Source organism: Gymnoscopelus microlampas (assembly GCF_963454915.1).
Source record: "Gymnoscopelus microlampas genome assembly, chromosome: 3".
Taxonomy (NCBI): Eukaryota; Metazoa; Chordata; class Actinopteri; order Myctophiformes; family Myctophidae; genus Gymnoscopelus; species Gymnoscopelus microlampas.
Genome location: NC_139940.1, coordinates 30,636,512 through 30,657,659, shown reverse-complemented (window position 1 = coordinate 30,657,659; position 21,148 = coordinate 30,636,512). Strand labels below are relative to the sequence as shown.

General features: G+C 44.3%; 1 protein-coding gene across 1 annotated transcript in view; it reads right to left on the bottom strand.

The window, feature by feature from the left end:
• Positions 1-2,464: 2,464 nt before the first annotated feature.
• Positions 2,465-21,148, bottom strand: part of cdkal1 (CDK5 regulatory subunit associated protein 1-like 1) — a 322,737-nt gene continuing 304,053 nt past the window's right edge. The window contains exon 15 of the mRNA XM_084052870.1: positions 2,465-4,959. Coding sequence (XP_083908996.1) covers positions 4,789-4,959 — 171 coding nt within the window. The 3' untranslated portion in view covers positions 2,465-4,788. The remainder of the gene's footprint in view (positions 4,960-21,148) is intronic.

Here is a 21,148-nt window from a genome sequence, read left to right as displayed (position 1 = left end):
TGATCATGGAGGTAAAATTAACTACAACAAACTAACCGAATGTAAACACAGACCGTGATTTAAAACATGTTGTGCGCAAAGATCTTCTTTGACCGTAACCGGACAAGAGTGGCTTGCCAAAACAGTTTTTTTTCTGGGTCATTTCACATTTATATCTACTGCAATATGAAAAAAATAAAATCATGTCAGTGCATAACAATTTAAAAATGGAATAGTTAATGGCAGTAGAGTCCAAATAAATGGATTGGAATCGATAGAGAGCCAGAGTGTGGTAGGAATTTTTCATCACCAAAATAACCTTGTCGTACAGTATTGAACAGGCAGGTGAGTGATTAGAACAACATTAATTGGTCTATTATAAATTAACGACCTTCACATTCTACTGGCACTGTGTCAATGTCAGGAAATGATGGAGAGAATCGAAAATACCAGGAATTCATGCCATTTGCCCTCTTATTTGCTACACGATTCCCTCCCGTGCTCATGTGTTGGCTTCAATTAATACACTGATTCGGTGGCTGCTGCCAATTGGGGCAACATTCTGAGATCAAACGTCTTTGGGGATATTTTAAACACACATACACACTATTTACTGACATTTCTCCAGTCAAGCCTCAGATGCAAAGCACTGTCAATCACAGCTGTTAAAATGAGTCTGCCCTGGAGCTATTTAGGCAATGTTTGCAAATTAAATGATGATATGCACCAGAATTTTGAGTTGTGATAGGTTACACTTTGAAAATGAACAATCACACACTGAGGGTTTGGCTTGACATCTCAACCTCCGCATGTACATTATCTCCGTTCAGTGGTTATCACATTGGCTTCTCTGTGTTATTATGCAAGTCGAACCACTTGCAATGAAAAGCACTTTAATGAATGGAATGAAATGAAATGGCATGTGCGACGCCAAAGGCTAGCGCTTTAATGTCCGAACGCGTCTTCCCATTCATCTCGCGTCCCAAGTAGCTCCGTTTCACATCAAAAGGAACGTCACCGCCGCGCACATGACAAATTGACAACAGCTGCAACTGAGAGACAAATTCAGAAACTCTCACTCGCTTTTATTAGCATGAATGATGCACAGTGAATAATGATCTGGCTTCTATAGCGGCCCGTCTCAATATTTCATAATAAGTGATGATCTCCAAAACATAAAGGGTGTCGTCGTATCCATATTTCATGGGCGAACAATGCAGTGTAACTGACATACATGAAGAGGAAATGTGCTTACAAAGCATCAAAAGAAGTGTCACAAAGTACAGGGGGAAGAAATAATACGGAGCGCTGTACGCCAGGGTGTAACAAGCCACACGGCTACACGCACCATTTGATCACATAATACAAAGTATGTGTGTGTGTGTGTGTGCATGTATGTTGTATGTTTGTGACACGCATCATTTGCCCGGATAATATAAAAGCTCTGGTGGTGTGTACTGTATGTGTACCCACGAGTGTGCTTGATGTGCATCGCTTCGTATAGCGAAATGTTGCTGTTTATAAGACTGTAACCTTATATGTATACTATATATACTGTGTGTGTGTGTGTGTGTGTGTGTGTGTGTGTGTGTGTGTGTGTGTGTGTGTGTGTGTGTGAGAGACATGTGTCAGTTGCTTGAATAAGCCCAAGTTATATGCTTGGCTTGCTGCGTGTTGTTTGTGTGTGGTTTATGTGTGACATGCATGATTTAGTTAGACATTACAAAGCTAAGGTGTGTGGGTGGTGTGCATGTGTGTGAGATAGAGAGAGAGTGTGTGTGTGTGTGTGTGTGTGTGTGTGTGTGTGTGTGTGTGTGTGTCTCTCTCTAACTTACAGGTAGTGATGAACACGGTCACTCCACTGTGTAGCGTCAGAGGCATCAACACATCCACACATGCTGGCTTTCTGCTAAATTAAGCATGGACACACTGACACAACATCACACAGCAAAAGCATGTATAAACACACACAGACACATTAGACAGTGAGAACCCCCCCACACACACACAGGCCTAGGATGTATTTGCTGTCGGGCAGAAACCTTGTATCTCCATATTATAACTTACGGCGTCACACAAAAGTAGCAAAAATAGCCGATCTACCTGCTCAAAATGCGTCGCATAGCACATGGGCTATTTTTTTTGTTGCTATTTTTTAATTTGAAATTTCAGTTTTGGACATATGAGGTTTCCACCCGACAGCAACGATGTGTCGAAGAGGCACAGAAGCACAGTTACGCACATCTACAGCGTAGATACAGCACACACACACACACACACACACACACACACACACACGCACGCACAGGGAGAGAAGCGCAAACATGCAGACACACACGAGCGCGACAGAGACACGTGTGGCAGCGCAATGCGACACATAAATTGGGGCATGTATTATTAAGTGTCTGTGAAGATGAGCTTTCAGTGCACATGTTGTGAGCGCTGCTGACGGAAGGGAAAGAAAGACGCAGGGCGACACGTTCACTGCACTCCAACAACTTTTTATCCAAGACAGATGGAGAGCCGTATGATGACGATACACATCACATCTAAAATGAACACGGGAAGAGAACCAAAATTAAAAGGCGGACATCCTTTACAAAATCATTCCCATATGAATCCAAATAAACATCATAAAACTGACAGAGATATAGGAGAGGCAAGTAGACAGAGGAAAAGAAGAGATTGTATATAGATTGTGGCAAATCGGTCAATCGATGCTTCAATCAACCAACCGATCAATCGGTCAATCTATCCACATTGCAGACAAGTCATTCTGGAGTAATTACCTTTGCCCCTTATTAAACTGATGGCGAGGACAATGCTGATGAAACTTTAATAAGGAAACAACAATTAATGACCAAATTAAGGCAATACACACCTGAGGCCACAGTTCTACTGTCTACAGGTCAGGGGTGGGCTTTGCATTTTGCCAGCTTCCTATCCCACCAAAAGCAAGTCAACATACATGTCATAACAAAACAAAACAAATCTGATCATCATCAATCCAAGAGGAGAACAGCTTTATCCCCATTGGCCAACTGTCTGGACCACTCAGTTGTTGAGGTTGTTCTGGGATGTACAATATCCTTGACCTTGACATTTAAGACAAAAAAAAGCATCTTAAGATCACTTTTCTCTAAAACTAAAATAAACTTCAAAAACAATTATGCAGTGAAGCTGTGCTAAAAAGTGTTTCTTTTATCTCTGTGGTGAAAAATAAATACTTTGAACAGAAGGTTTAGAAACTAAAACAACATTCTGACAGTTCACTTTTGAACTCCTTCCTCTTCCACAGTATGCACATCTTACTCACATTTTATGTTACACATTTGTGTGTGTGTGTGTGTGTGTGTGTGTGTGTGTGTGTGTGTGTGTGTGTGTGTGTGTGTGTGTGTGTGTGTGTGTGTGTGTGTGTGTGTGTGTGTGTGTGTGTGTGTGTGTGTGTGTGAGAGAGAGACACATCCACATTTCAATCCTCAATCAGAGGATGTCAAAAAAATATATTTAAATATATATTTTAATAGTCTTCACTGTCTGAAAACTCACATTACCTGTCAAAATAGTATTCAGCTGTCAAAACCTCAGTATTGAAGCAAACAAGTATGGAGAGTTTCACAATTCACTTTTTTTCTTCTCTCCCTGTAGTGGTGTATTCAACATCAAAAATCTTCTTTGGTAAGTATATAATCAACAAGTCTACTATAAATAGCAAGGCGGTATGAGCTTTCAGACAGAGTTTGAAATGTGTTGAGTAGAAGAGATGCGTTTGATTCTCCTCGGCAGTGACTATACATACAGTCACCGACGCCGTCATGTTATCTACATTGACGTCGACTCATTTGCCAGGTCTCATCACTGCTGAAGGCTACACGTCTCCAGCACATCAAAAATATCATCTCTGTCGGGTGGAAACCCTGTAAGTCCAAAACTGTTCCTTTTATATCATTATAATTTATGTTTTACAAAAGTAGTGAAAATAGCCGATCGACAAGCTCACAACGCCTCGCGATGCGAGGCGTTGTGAGCTTGTCGATCGGCTATTTTCACTACTTTTGTGGAACACGCAGGGCATTCATTTACAACAGCGTAAAAATTAAATATGGACATACAAGGTTTCTGCCTGACAGCAGCGATATGCTTCTGCGTCCTCATAACAGGATGGGATGAAGGAGTAAAAACTTGCATCTAATTTTTCCATTTCCTCCAAAGCAGCATGAGGACTATTTATACACGATTGAAAACATTTACTAAATTCCTATTGAATAAGCTCTGTGCGTTAGAAAGCCGTCCACAAATCTTTGACATCACAGGAACCAAAGCTGGAGCAAAACCCATCAATCATTTTTAAAAAGAAAAAGAGAGAAAATATACTCCAATCTATAACTCTTGTGATGTCATCTACTTTTTCCTCCTAGTGTGGCAGAACAGCATAATCGTTGCTGTCGGATGGAAACCTTGTATCTCCAAAACCATTTATTTTTATTATAATTAAAAACAATGTTTTAAAATAGTGAAAACAGCCGATCTACAAGACGTGTTGGGAGCTTGCAGGTCTGCTATTTTCACTACTTTTCTGCGACACTCTTGTATGATGAAGTAGGGAATTGATTTACGAAAAACATAAAGAGTGGAAATATGGAGATACAAGGTTTCAGCCCGACCGCAACACCATCATTTAGTGTCTTATAGAAGGAACCCGGGCAGAGTGTTCACTGTTCTTAACCCTGCTCCACCTCGTTTAGCTTCCAGTGATGTCACTGTCCTCAGGTGTCCTCAGGAAGACACGTTGCTGTGCTGAATGTTCCCTCAGTAGAGTTTCTCCAGAATGAAGGCCAACACCGCTGCTGCCACCGCCAGCCCCACCCCCAGCATCTTCAGCCTTTCCCTGTCCAGGCTGTAGGAGCCAATCAGCAAGCTGGATGAGGAGGGCAAGGAGGCGGGCCCATGAATCCCATTGGCCCGGGGAGCCGCCTGTTCCTGTGGGGTGACACGGACAGATAAGAGAATTCAGTTGAGATGAGTGTCGAGTAGGTTGAGTGTGTTAATCCTCGGTACACACCAGAGATTAAATTAAATGCCATTATATGTCAACACTGATTGTAAAAAGATGGATCCCAAGCTACATGTAAGCACACATCCAAGCAGGACTGGAATCATGTTCGTTTTTTCATCTTTCTTTTTTCATAAATATTTTTTTTAACCCCCTTTTCCCATTTTATTTGTTTCCAATTAATTCTTCCCCTCTCTGTGTTGCCACTTCTGTGGTAGCCTACCGGCTCACCAGTCAGTGAGGAACACCCACGGGAGCATGTAGTGCCTCCGTCCTACTCCTCCCGGCTTCCTTCCCCTGAACATGGCCAATTGTGTTCGTATTGACGCTCGGCCAAACAAGATATAATTATAATTATTATTTATATTTATGTGTGTTATGTATTAAGATGTATGTTAACTGATTCCCTGCCAAAAACGTAAAAAACGTAATTAACCAATTCTGCCAAGAACGTAAAAAACGGAATAAAAAAAAAGAAAAAAAATGTTTTGTTTTTTTTGGCCCATTTGACCCAAAGACCAAGGAGATATGATTTTTCTAAGATCTAGACTCCCATCCACTTCCTTGTTAACTTAAAACTTAAACATTCTGTATCTCGGCTCCTGAGTACTTTTTTTTTTTCAATGAAAAATCTCTGGCAATGGGGAGGCAAAGTCAGAGGTGTGCATCCAAAGCCTGATTTATACTTAGTTGTGAGCTTGCATATCTGCTATTTCCGGCGCGCAACACTGGCGAGGCAGGAAGTATAATGGGGCTTTTAACTCCTGTCCGTAACCCATAATCAGGGCCTCATCTTCAGGGCAAATCAATTGGCCATGGTCACATATCAAACTCTAAGGTTAGCCATTAGACTGGGCAGCGAGCCAAGGAATCAAGTGCCTGTAATCAGCAGGTCCGGTTAAGTCCTAATGTGTCAGACCATTAAAAAGACATCTGCCAGTGAAGGCCGGTGACAGTGATAGATGGACGGCCTCGCGCCGAGGAGGAGCGGTGGAAAAGGAAAAGGAGTGAAAAGAAAAGAAATGAGAAGAAATTATATACGGGGAACATGAGGTGAGGAACGCCGAGTTCTGCTCGCAATTTTCTCCTGGATAAATAGAGCGCACACTTTCCCCTATGTATCATCCTGTGAAGTCATGAACCCATCAGCCGGGGATGTCTTCATAAAACGATCTTTTGACGATGAGCCACACATCAGCCATTAGAGACCATTGGCTCTAATCGTTATTGCATTTGGAAGTACATCCACTAGTGTCCCTGGATATTAGCCTCCGTAGACAGTGCAGCCAGGGCCATCGCTTGAGGGTGATTCATACCACTGGTTCTCAACCCGTGGCCCGGGGGCCCACTCGGTGGGCCTGGGCCGTGAGGATACCGTTGCAAGTGGGCCCCCACAATAATTGTCGAAACACTGAGATTTGAATGATGATATAACATACATTTTTAGAAAAGATCATTGTATTTTTGAGTTTAAAACCTTAAAAAGTGAGTTTTCATTGTCATACTGATAAATTGTTAAAGAGCAAGACCACTTTGGTAGAGGTTTGGGTTGTGTAGTTACCTTGCCATTATGTAACTCTAAAGGTGGACAAGAAATCAAAAAAAATTGTTCCATTGTTTAGAAATTGATATATTCAAAATATGCTCCTCATTGACTTACATTGTACGGTACAACAGCTCTCAAAGTCACTCTTTTAGCATGTACGCAAACACAAACAATGTTGATTCAGACATTATAGAGCATCACCAAACCCAGTACTGTTTTTTTTTAATACAAATGTTTACTTCCTGTTGATTTTGCTATTTTCTTAGAAGAAAACCCGGACTGGATCCGCGGATCCGGATCCGGATCTTCACATAGTAAAATCAACAGGAAGTTGACATTTTTATTAAAAAAAAAACAGTACTGGGTTTGGTGATGTTCTATAATGTCTGAATCAGCTTTGTTTGTGTTTGCGTACGTGCTAAAAGAGTGACTTTGAGAGCTGTTTTACCGTACAATTTAAGTCAATGAGGAGCATATTTTGAATTTATCAATTTCTAAACAATGGAGCAATTATTTTTGATTTCCTGTCCACCTTTGGAGTTACATCATGGCAAGGTAACTACACAACCCAAACCTCTACCAAAGTGGTCTTGCCCTTTAACTGGTCAGATGGGTGGACCAGACCTCAAATGCTTTTGAGATTATCAAGTGGGCACTGCTCCCAAAAAGGGTTGAGAACCACTGATTTATACAATACACTGGAAACAGCTGATATACTGTACAAGCTTGTAGACAGGTTGTTTTTGGTGCACGACACGCCGTGCAAGCCGATAATAAACTAGAAAAAGTGCCCCTCGGAGCACAGGTCTCCGCCAGGGGTTATTGTGGGCCAACAATGTTTGGAATTCGCCAATCAGGATAGAATATGAAAAATCTGACGGATCTGTCTTGATCACTTGACTATAGAGATAATGTGAACCGATTTGCGTGATGTTTGGAAAAAATGTTTAATCAAAGGAGTAATGATTTGCAAAAATCTGCCTCCTGGTGGCGCTATAATAGGGCAATGTTAAAAAGGGTGGCATTTGCTCCTCAACGTAGTGTGAATGTGCGTGCAAACTGTCACCGCAATCAGACACTAAGTTCACAGTTTCGCTGTGAACGGCCCACCGGTAGCAGAGATTAGCTGGTCACAGACACACACGGACAGGGTGCAAAATATAGTCTCTGCCATGCCTTTCGGCCTGGCGGAGACAATCAGGCATTAAAAGAGAGACAGGGACTGAAAGTTCCATGGCATTACCATTTCCTCAGCCTCCACTAACTCATTATCATACACTTTGATATCACCTGTCTTGTACTTTCTCTTCATGACTTAGAAAAAGGGGGTTACTTTTCCCTTCCGAGTGACAACCCGTTGACCAGCAATTGATTAGAAGCTGGTGGACTGTCAGCACCAGGGGCTACTAATTTGAGCATTAAGCAAATTGGATGAGAGAGACGGAGACGGGCCGCGTTGTCCGTCAGTGGCTGCAGGTAGAACACACATCGATCTGCGTGACCTTGCTGTGCGTCACATACCTGATGTTCCAGACAGCAGCCACTGTAATGTGGATTACGCCTCGGCAATATTGAACAATTGATCACCGGCTTTCCTTTAATCAAGTCCAGAGGGGCTGATGGGATGTCATTCTTTTCATATTTAGTGTAATTCAACTTAATCTCTCTCTCTCTCTCTCTCTCCTGTCTTGCATGCTGCATAGTAAAACCCTCAGTAGTATTGACACAAATGGACCCTTATGGGTCCACTGGTGTCCATTTTACACTTCCAGGATTAAATGAACACTGAGGATTTTGTTGTGTTGTCTCCTGGAGACAGCTGTTCACTAAATTATTTTTTCTGTGTGTGTGTGTGTGTGTGTGTGTGTGTGTGTGTGTGTGTGTGTGTGTGTGTGTGTGTGTGTGTGTGTGTGTGTGTGTGTGTGTGTGTGTGTGTGTGTGTGTGTGTGTGTGTGTGTGTGTGTGTGTCTGTGTGTGTGTGTGTGTGTGTAAGTACGCAAGACACCACCCTCCAGAGACTTCCCTTCTCATTTTGCCTGCTCACCCTGGAGACAGCCCCTCCCACTGTGCCCTGAGCGATGTGTGCATGTGCATGTGTGTGTGTGTGCGTGCGTGCGTGCGTGCGTGTGTGTACATTATGTACTATACCGTCGATGTCAGGTGGAAACCTTGTATGTGCAAAACCGTAACTTTTCAAAAAAATGGAACGGAAATGTTCAGAAATAGTGAAAATAGCCGATCTACAAGCTCACAATGCGTTCTTGTATGAGGAAGTAGGGCATTAAATGACGAAAAAAAAAAAAAAAAGTAGACATTTGGAGATACAAGGTTTCTGCCTGTGTGCATGTCTCACTGTGCTGCCCTTTACCATTTCAAAATGTCTGCACCAGAACAGAGAACCCAGATAAAGTTGTCAGAGGGCGTGTGCACGTGAACGAGACGAAAACGAAACCCACCACAATGAGAGACTTTGTCTATTACTCCACTTCGTACGTGCACACAGAGAGCAAGTTTGACTTGCACGCCTACGCATGTGTGTGTGTGTGTGTGTGTGTGTGTGTGTGTGTGTGTGTGTGTGTGTGTGTGTGTGTGTGTGTGCCATATGTCTGCGCTCTTTGTAACCCATCCGCTACTCCCACTCTCCACCTTTCTGATGGCTGTGAACACTGCCTTATGCCACCCACTCCTGTCCTCGCTATTGTCCATGAATGCTTTCCTCTGTTACCAGACACAATGGAGGGAAGGATACTATAACCAACACCGCCTGTGTGACACATCCTTAGTCCCTGAGAGAGAGAGAGGGTCGCGGACAACGGCGGGGCAGATACCATAACAATGTCTGGTTAGCGAGCTCCCGTTAGCGCCGCGCGGGCGTTTGACTCGGCCGCTCACCCCGAAGATGATACTCTGTGTGTTCCGGGGCAAAAAAGGGCGTTCGAGGGACAATAAGGAAGTGATGCTCTCTGATAGGCTCCACAGTAAGAGGGTAGGTTTAACACCCCCCTCCTCCTACTGTCATAGTTCTGAGACATATGGCTATATGATCTAGCCCTCATCTTATGATCTCCTGTGTAATGATCCCGTTTAAATGAACACAAGATCTGTTTATAATGACTTCCAAGCACGCCCGTCCGCAAACTCGAAGCCCGCTAATCCCAAACTGACAGGATAATGCCCGCTGTACTTCAACGGGGCTCTTCAAAACCGCTGCGGTGTGTCAATCTTTTAAAGTGGCCCACGTAAAACTTGTAAAGTATGACACAGGAAAATAGAAATAAGAGTGACAGACAGAGAGACCGAGATGGAAAGGGGGTAAAATGGGAAGAAAGTATTGCCTGTAAATATCACTACGGACACAGAGGCAGAGTGAAATGGATGAAGCATGATGTTCTTCTTTGTCGTATGAAAATAGCAGACCTACAAGCTCACAACGCATTACAGATGCCAGTCTGCGACGGAGCATAAACGAGCCATTTTTCACATGTGTCGTCTGTATGCACAGGTATATTGGAACAGCAGGGGTTCTGAAAGAAGACTGAATAATACAATCTATGAGCTATTACTACTACTGAGAGCCGAGGGGGGGGGGCAGAAGATGATAGGCTGGGTAGGAAGGAGAGCAGGAGAGGAGATGCCATGAGAGTTGAAAGCAAAGGGAGGAGATAGGTGGATTATAACAATAATTCACCACCTGCTAGCTTGCATGCTGCGTTGTGTGAGTGAGAGAGGGGGAGAGAGAGAGGGAGACAGAGAGAGAGAGAGAGCGCGCGCATGTGTGTGTATTTCTACAGGTGTAGGCCTGTGGGGTGGATACTTGGATACTGTGTGTGTGTGTGTGTGTGTGTGTGTGTGTGTGTGTGTGTGTGTGTGTGTGTGTGTGTGTGTGTGTGTGTGTGTGTGTGTGTGTGTGTGTGTGTGTGTGCGTGTGTGCGTTTGTGTGCGTGTGCGTGTGTTCAAAGTGGGTAATCCTCAGTAAAATCATCCAACATGATACCGCAGGCATACACTGTCTGTCTGTCTGTCTGTCTACCTGCCTGCCAGCCAGCTGGGGTTCCCCGTCCCATACACAGTTAAATTCTCAGTGTTCATTGAACTCTGAGAGTGTAAAGATGGGCCCATATTTTGGTCCAATTTTAAACTTCTAGAGTTAAATGAGCACTGCGGATTTTGCCAACAAAAGGCCTCAAAAAACGCCTTCTCTTCTCCTACACACACACACACACACACACACACACACTCACAATTTCTCTCTGCACTTTCACACCAACATTCCTCTACCACACACAACCACGTAGACGGATACATACACACTCAAGGGCACCCACCCACACTTACACTGAAAGGCAGTCAATACAATGCTCTGTGGTCACAGTTCTCACATGATCCCATAACAGCTGTCACCGTCATTCTAGACACACTGTGTGTGTGTGTGTGTGTGTGTGTGTGTGTGTGTGTGTGTGTGTGTGTGTGTGTGTGTGTGTGTGTGTGTGTGTGTGTGTGTGTGTGTGTGTGTGTGTGTGTGTGTGTGTGTGTGTGCGCGTGTGTGTTGTTTCGGGAGGCTTATAACAAAGCCATGGAGAGATACTGTAACAGGCATCTCAGTGAGAGGCCAGTTCACAAAGCAATATAGTGATAATGAGAACAAGCTGTGATAGTACTGGACATAGGCACACGTGTGCACACACACACACACACGCACGCACGCACACACGCACGCACGCACGCACGCACGCACGCACGCACGCACGCACGCACGCACGCACGCACGCACGCACGCACGCACGCACGCACGCACAAGCTAAATGACACAAGAGGGAGAGCGGAGAAGTGTGTGAGTGATAAAGAAACAACAGAGGAATAGAGAAAGAATGAGAAGGTAGATTAGATGACGATATACTGTAGACACTGGACATCAATCCAGGAAAAACATGGCAAGAGGGAGAGAGAGAGAGATTATATGACAGACAGGCAGACAGACAGACAGACAGGCAGGCAGGCAGACAGACAGGGGGATGACAGAGAGAGTAAAAGGGATTTTTTCAATCTTTTCCTCCACCGTACAGGGCAGTGTTGAGGTCAAAGTCATAGAAGACAGAGAATTGCCTGGCTAATAGAGGAATGATGGAGTCTAGTTAAAAAGAATGGACTTTCTGCTGGGGGTTGCTGACCAGGACGAGCTGAGGGAGACGAGGTCTCTCAATTCAACTCGCTTTTCAATTTAAAGACTTTTATTGGCACGGAGAGACAAATATGTACAGGCACATGCACAGACACATTACAAAGTGAAATCCTGAGTGTCACACCGATGGGCAGTGGTGGAAAAAGTACTCAAATGTTTTACTTAAGTAAAAGTATCAATACTGCAATGCAGAAGTACTCTAAATGTCCGGAATTCAAAATGTACTTTAGTAAAAGTACAAAAGTATTGGTATCAAAATGTACTTAAAGTACCAAAAGTAAAAGTACTGAAATAGCAGATCTAGAAGCTCACAACGCACGTTGTGAGCTTGTAGATTGGCTATTTTCAAATAGCCTAGGTATAAAATAGGGCTAAAGTGGTTGATGTATGTTTTATAATGTAATCATTTATATCTGTATCAAAGTAACTAGTAAGTAAAGTTTTCAAATCATTGAAGTGGAGTAAAAGTACAATATTTTCCTTTGAGATGTAGTGGAGTAGAAGTAAAAGTACAGACAATTGGAAATACTCCAGTAAAGTGCAGTATGTGCTCACTGGTACAAGAAAGAAAACGCGCCACATCCACATGCTGCTGCGGAAGAATCATCTCACCTGTGAGCACATGGCCCACACTGTCACACCTCATGTCATGTAACATACATACACACGTCACAGCCTGTCCCTCTATGTGCACAAGCATGTGCATGCAAACCTGCTCACACAAACACACACCGCGCACACACACACACACACACACACCGCACACACACACACACCCACACAGAGTCAGACAGACACCGCAGGCACATGGTGTCCAACAAAACAACCAGGCCTCCATGTGTCATGTTACAAATGCATACACACGCCCCCACAAACATGCACAGTTGAAACGACCACTCGATCCTGTGTCTCGCACACACGCACGCACGCACGCACGTCCACCAACAGTACATAATGATAATTGGGGCAGTTTCATGACACACACACAAACACACAATATATACATTATCCACTACTATGTGCGTGTAGAGTTTTGTACACACACACACACACACACACACACACACACACACACACACACTCTGTCCTTAATACCCATGTCACATGCAGTAAACTAGGTCCATGGGAAAAGGACTGCATCAAGTTTACAGTTACGGTAACCAAAGACAATATGTACTGTACGGCACATGGAGGTGTGTGTGTGTGTGTGTGTGTGTGTGTGTGTGTGTGTGCGTGTATAGCATGTCTAACTTTACATGTAGCTGTGGTTTGTGAGTAAGGAAATTACACTACCACTAATAACATCACGTTGGAGATGGTAGGGAGAGAGAGAGAGAGAGAGAGAGAGTGAGAGAGAGACATGATCAAAGGAAACATTAAGAACAGGCCAGGGTTACACACACACACACACACACACACACACACACAGTACATGTTTCATCAGTTCATGAGATCTGCAAAGATCACTATGTGTGTGTGTGTGTGTGTGTGTGTGTGTGTGTGTGTGTGTGTGTGTGTGTGTGTGTGTGTGTGTGTGTGTGTGTGTGTGTGTGTGTGTGTGTGTGTGTGTGGGTTCGAGGACTGATGTGTTTTGGTGTAAAAATCCAATTTAATTCTTTTATAGCATGCTCCATTGACTTGAATAAACTGCTGTGCCTGCCTTACTTTCAGTCTCCACACCAGCAGCCACAGTGTGTCAGAGGTCAGGTTAGAGTGGCTCCTCAGCTTCACTAAAGCATACCGAGATGTTTTTTCATGAGTCTCGGCTCAAGGACAAGAGATTCATATGAGAACAATGTTCTGTTGTGAGAACACCTCGCTCTCCCCAGGAAGCAGGGAGCTGATGTTAAAATGAACCCTAGCGTGTACCTATTCTGGGGGGCAAACATTGTGGAAAAATAGCAATCTATAAGCTCACAACACAGGAACAGGTATAGTGGACCCCTGGGGGACCCCGGTCAACTATGTACTGTATACAGGGTTCAAGTGGGTTAGCCACTTGAACCCTAGCGTCCCAATCTGGGGTGCGACCATTCGGCGAAAATAGCAGATCTACAAGCTCACAACGTGTCGTGTTGGGAGCTTGTTCATCAGCTATTTTGGTAAAGAGATTTGGTGTAGAGGGAAAAAAGAAGGGGACCAAGTATAGATCCCTGGGGGACCCCGGTCGACAAAGTAGGGTTTTAGTGGTTAAGGCCATAACTAATGGTGGCGTTGCCAGTGTTTAAATTACACTGTGGCTTTCGGGTGAGGGGGTGAGGGGTTTACTGCATATACATGAACGTGCCCTTCTACATGCAAAAATACATTTTCAATACATTTTAATTCATATAGAGAATATTTTGCCTGGACCAAGAAAGAAACAGGAAAATGATTTACCGTACTATAAGCAAAGAACTTGCTGTAGTTTTGTGGACTGTGTTTAGTTTCCTTCGACTCACATACTATTACAGAATGGAACATTTTATTACCATCAAGTGCTTTCACTTCCCCACTAAGCTGTAATTCTGGTGAAAAAGCTGAGTGGCCTCCAGGGGATAGTGAAAACACAAAATCACTGGAGATCTTTGCTTACATGAACTTGTTTACAAGACTGACTCTAGGGAACTATTTTTAATATGCAGTGTAATCAAAAGACAAGAAACGACTTGGAAGGGGGGGGGGGGAGAAACGTCCCTGATGCAATTCATTTTCATCCTAAACAATCTCTCGGTCTCAAAGTAAACACGCAGCAACGGGGCATGTAGAACCTTTTGACTTACAAAATAAATATTTCCCAAATAGAGCGGGGCCATGTAATACTATTTGACATCTTAAATGAAAATACTTAAAATAGAAGTGATTAATGTTTTGATAGCTTGTTTACTTGTGTGTTGCGACGATGGTTTTTAAAGTATACACAGAGCATAGGCCATGTAAATGCAATTTGACACACTGAATAAAAACACCCGAAATAACCGTGACTGATGTTTTGAAAGCTAAACAATTTGTTTGCCCACAAAAGTAAACAAAGTCGTGCACAGGCCACGCAAAAACCTTTCGACATTATAAATAAAGGCGTTAAAAATAGATTTGAGAGGATTATCTCCATCCCTACAATGAAAGAGAAGTCAGTCTTTGATTTTAGATGTGTTTTTTTGTATATATAACAATATGGCTGTCAACATGTGTGCATAACGCAACATCAAAGTAACACGCTGTAACAGTTGCACTGAGCCATATCAATGCCAAGCGCTTCAATTGTTTGTGTGTGTGTGCGTGTGTGCGTGTGTGTGTGTGTGTGTGTGTGTGTGTGTGTGTGTGTGCGCGCATATCAAGACACCGTCCCACGGAGCCAACAGCTAGCGGGGAGTCTCCCAGGCACGCCAGGGGACCATGTGTGTATGTGTGCGTATAAGAGTGTGTGTTTGTATGTGTATGAGGAGACAGAGAAAGAGGGAGAGGGGGAGGAGAGAGAGTGTGTGTATGTGTGTGTGTGTGCGTGTTGACTTTTGGCGTCCAGCAGCACCATGTGTGACTCGATGAGTTATGATGTAAAGGACCAGCAATCCCAGCCAATCAGCTCCCTCCCATAAGTCACATTAACTGACGAACCACCTCTAGCAACTAGGAACCCCATTACAGTTCCTTACCAGTGTGTGTCTGTGTGTGTGTGTGTGTGTGTGTGTGTGTGTGTGTGTGTGTGTGTGTGTGTGTGTGTGTGTGTGTGTGTGTAAACACAAATAGCAGGTCTACAACCTAACCCGAATTCTTCCTAATTCTAAAACTATTTCTAAAACTATTTTTTAACCTAAAAACCTCACAACATCTATTTCTCATGTTCTACTATACTTGCGGGGACATTTGGTCCTCACAAGTATGGTAATACACACACACACACACACACACACACACACACACACACACACACACACACACACACACACACACACACACACACACACACACACACACACACACACACACACACACACACACACACACACACACACACACACACGTTACTGACAGACACCTGTCAGGATGGAGGTATTAGAGAGTAAGAAAATGGAATGAGAGGAAGAAAGTGCTAAAGAAATGGACAGAAAGTGAAAAGGGAAAGATAAGGCCCTACAGAAGCAGAGAGTTAGAGGAGAAAAGCAGCATGTCTTCCAATTTAACACTTGAGGTCAGATTCATCCGCTTCGTCTTCTTTCAATCCGCCCATTTCTTCTTCATCTCTGGTGTCTTTGTCGTCGTGGATGGCGGAGTGCGTTTCTTTTCTTTACCTCCTTTCCTCCGTTTTTTTTGCCTCTTTTCTTTTACTTTTCTTTCATTTTATTCGATCAATTTTGCCGTCTGGTGGAAGCAGAGGAGTTGTTTTCTTCTCTATCTGTCACCTTGAGAGGGAGTTCTTTGAAAAGAGCTGATTATCGGAAGGTACACCATCTGCTGCGGGCGGGAGAGGAGAGGACACTCTCCCCATCTCATCACATCTCTCTCTCTCTCTCTTTCTTTCTTTCTCTCTTCCTCTCTCTCACTCACTCTCTCTCCCCCTCTATTCCATCTTTTGCTTTCATCTGAGGAAGAGGACAGATGAAGACTCTCTCTCTCTCTCTCTCTCTGTGTCTCGATCCTTGCTGCTGAGTGGCCTTACTCTCTGTCTCATTGTGTCCCTCTAAAAGACTCATTACCAGCCTTCCTCTTGTGCAGAAAGAAAAGGAGAAAGGGCCATGGGCCTCTGTGAATGGACAGAGAGAGGGCGAGAGGTAGAGAGAGAGAGAGAGAGAGAGAGAGAGAGAGAGAGAGAGAGAGAGAGAGATGGGAGAGAGACGGAGGCGTGAGTCAAAGAAAGGGAGTGGAAATGAAGCAGAGATCAGGAGAGGAGGCGAGTAAGAGGTTGAAAGATGGAGTGAGAGAAAGGAAAGGGGGTTGGGGAGCAAGATGCTGTGCGTTCTGATCCATACAACCTTTGTCTGCTTTCATCACATCCACAACCACCACTATGATAAAAGAACAGGGGTAGAAAGACAGAGAGAAAGCAGAGAAACCTTGATCCAGAATGCCTGATTGCTAAGTGTGTGTGTGTGTGTGTCTGTGTGTGAGTGTGAGTGTGAGTGTGAGTGTGAGTGTGTGTGTGTGTGTGTGTGTGTGTGTGTGTGTGTGTGTGTGTGCGTGCGTGCGTGCACATGCGTGCGCGTGTCTCTTCACCCAGGACACATGTTGCATGTCTTGCTGCAATTCTAGATGAAGCCATCTCACCGTCTAGCAGCTGTCTATGTGTAGAACCTGGCAACGCAAAAGCATTATGGTTCATAAATGAAGGGGGAACCACTGCAAATGCGGCGGTGGTAAAAGCTTCTCTGGTTTATCTCAGTTGGAGATCATACTGTTCGGCGGCCGTGTGTGTGTGTGCGTTCATATTCTGTAGGCAGCCAATCTTGCAAACTACTAGGCTAATCAGTGTCACATTTCTTGTGCACGCTGCCAGCAGGCCAAGGACATCAATTCATGAATATTTTTCAAATTGGTTAATGACTGTTGTTATGTATATATATGTTGTATTTATAATTCCCCCCAGGCTATGGGATAAGCATCCCACCAGCCTATGGACCAGTACTAGCTAATCGCAGACATGCACATTGGGCGGTGTTTCTGCACGATGCAACAAAAACATACCCCACACCCTCCAATCTCAAGTCATTACAAAAAGCAAGATTTTGGCATTTACATTCGTCGACTATCTCTGTACACAAAGGCAGAGGTCGAGCACGCCCCTCCTGATCATCGGGGCATCAGTGGAGAGGGTGAGCAGCTTCAAGGACCTCCTCAGGGTGCACATCACAGAGGATCTGACTTGGATTATGCAAACAGAGACTGTGGCAAAGAAGGCGAGAACGCCTGCACCACCTCAGGTAGCTGAGGAAATTCAAGGTCTCACAGAAAGTCCTGAGAGCCTTCTACTCGGCTATACCACCTAGACTAGAGCATGCTGACTGCGGGCGTCACTGTATGGTATGGAAATAGCTACTCCAAGTATGTTGGTTGTTGCGGAAGGTGGTGCGGTCTGCCCAGTGCACCACTGGGAACTCCCTCACAGGGACCAGCAAAACTAAAAAACAAAAACATCTAGTAGGCTACACTATATCATAACTTTGTTTGTCTTAGTGATGACAAGATGCCACACTAGTTTTCCATGTGTTGTTGAGTGTCTGCTCTAGTATCATTATGATAATGTAATCAGAACACTTTATCATATCTCTTCCCGCCATTGCCCCATGCTATTTCACACTCCAGACAGATAGAAAGCTGACAATGTACAACATGCCACAGTACTCTTTCATGGCCGTCTATCCCCTACAGATCCTGGACATCTATGAATCAGAACTTTTTTTTCCCATCATCAGTCAGTTCATCAGTTTTCAAAGCCACTCATCTGTACACTCGAGCACCCATGCATCCATCTAGAAAGACAAATCCCTGCCCAGCCACCCATTCCTTTTACATTCATCCACCTGGGCATTCATCTGTCCATCCAAACCATCCATTCATCCTACTATCCCTCCATACTTCACACACACACACACACACACACACACACACACACACACACACACACACACACACACACACACACACACACACACACACACACACACACACACACACACACACACAAGGATGCTGGCTGCTGTGCAATTATCTCTATCTCTGAAATGACAGTTCTTTTTTTCATTTGCACTCTCTTTTTCTCTGTCCATGAGGTGAAAGTATAGACCTCACTGCTACTTAATCACTGACTTATATTCCTCCTACTTTCCTTTGTTTTCCCTCAGTCTCTGTCCTCCTTTCGGTACATATCAATAGAAATGATAGGCCTTGGCTTCTCTCTCTCCTTCTCTCTGACAGCTTCCCCTATCGCTCGTCACAAACCCACCAGCCTTATGCCTTCTGCCTTCATTCCCACTCTTTGTCTGTCTCTCTCTCTCTCTGCCTTACAGGCTGAAATTATAGACCTTATTGTGTCAGCTATGGAGGTGAGAGTCTACCGGCTTGCCTAACCACTCATTCATCTCTCTCTCTCTAACACGCACCCACAGACATGCATATGTGCGCGCGCGCGCGCACACACACACACACACACACACACACACACACACACACACACACACACACACACACACACACACACACACACACACACACACACACACACACACACACACACACACACACACACACACATCCATGGAGGGAAAGAGTGCAAGCGCTCAGTGTGTGGTGGAATCATGCAGAGACTCATAGAAAATAGATGGGCTTAAAATATATATAGGCCAAGCACCAGGGTGCTTGTGTGAGATTGCATGTATGTGTGTAATGTGTGTGTGTGTGTGTGTGTGTGTGTGTGTGTGTGTGTGTGTGTGTGTGTGTGTGTGTGTGTGTGTGTGTGTGTGTGTGTGTTTAATGTGTGCCTGCAGGTGTGTGTGCATCTCTCTCTTTTTTTGTATCAGTCCGTATCGAGTAGTGCTCTGTTCTCCGTGCATTCAGAACTAAGCACAGCGGCTATAATCACTATCATAGTGGGCATAATTATGTCTCCATCATCACAACGCCCTTGAGCACGGAGCCATCACGTACAGCTCCCATGCATATGCAGTAGCTCCACCGCACGCTAGTTTTCTATGCACTTCCAGGTGCTTCAAGGCTAGTACAGTAGGTCATTTATCTATTAGCCCTGTGCTACAATGCCACCTTCTAGGTCTGTTATTAGCAGCGGACAGAAGTGTCATAATGCCCTAGATGCATCATCGCCGCGATGACGTCTCGGAGTGATGAGTTCTTCTTGTCGTGGAGGACGTTGGTTTTACTGACACCTGAAGACAGCGAACACACTGAATATGATATGATTGATGACTGATGTGTGTTCGGAACTAAAATAAAACGGAATAATGTGAGATGAGAGGATCGGAGCTGGCGTCTCACAGTGTTCATGATGTTGAGAGTATAAGGAAAAAAATATTATTCATTTATGACATTTCACTTTCTAGACGTGACATGGTTGTAATTGCAACAGACCAGCGTTCAGAAAATCTTTGACTGACACTTCCGGGATCAAACCCAAGCATGACCTTGGCTTGCGGTTATGGTGCAAAAAAAAGAGAAGATACGATTATGTGCTATATACTGTACTGTAGGCCACTCTGTCACTCCTCCAACATTGTCTCTTCTCTTTCTCTCACCCCCTTCTGTCTCTCTCTCTTGCTCCCTGTCCGTACCTCCCATGAGTCTCCCACCACCACTCCTCCTCTCCATAAATCCTCAAGCAACGCTGTGTCTTGTGAAACACACTTAGGAGTTAACTGGAGATAATTGGCGTCCACACCCGCACACATGTAACATGTGTGGATGTACATGTGTCGACAGGAAGAAACACAGACAGAAGAAAGAGTGTGGCTGCACGGAAAAATCCAGAGTGTTAATTGAACTGAAAGTGTAAACATTGACCTGTAAGGGTATGTAATTATCTGTGTGTGTGCGTGTGTGCGCGTGTGCGTGCGCGCGCGTGCGTGCGTGCGTGCGAGAGAACAGAGTGGGTTTTATGAGGCTGCTAGTTTTACAAGGTCTTCACTGTTGAACTTTTCATACATGATGTCATGAGATCCCAGAAAACGACGTGCTGCTCAACGTGGCGTGAACTTTCACTCTCTCCTCTCCTGTTCCCTCTCTCTCTCTCTCTCCCATTATTATATCTCCCTCTTTACTCGTTTTAATTCTCCCGTTCGTTCACTGCGGGTTTCGGCTCCTGTCTTTCTACACTCCTCGGCTCCTTGTCTGTTGCCGTCAGTCTCTCTCCCTCCCTCCTTTCTCTCTCTCCCTCGCTCGCTCCTCTCCCTGTTCTCTCTCTCTCCCTCCCTCCATCTGTGGCAGTAAAGGCTGATGGAGTGTGAAATTAGAAAGTGTATCATATTCTGCTCTGTGACTCCATGTCCTGAACTATAAGCTACAACTAGTCAGAGTGAAAAATAACATGCGGAGAAACAGACAGATTAACATGGGGAGGGGAGAGAGAGAGAGGTAAAGAACAGTGTAGTCAGCCATAGCTTGGCTTAAATTACTCATCTCATGCTGCCTATATGCTTGTCCTTTGCACCAGTGCGAGAGCATGAATCAAAAAATGTGGACACATGGACACACAGGCATAGGTGCGAGAGCGCACACACACACACACACACACACACACACACACACACACACACACACACACACACACACACACACACACACACACACACACACACGCACACACACAGAGAGATATCCCTGTCATTCGCTGACTACACAAAATTATGAATAGCTGGATGTTAACACAATTTTTATGGCTGTGATTATGCGAGGGGGAAGCAATAGAGAC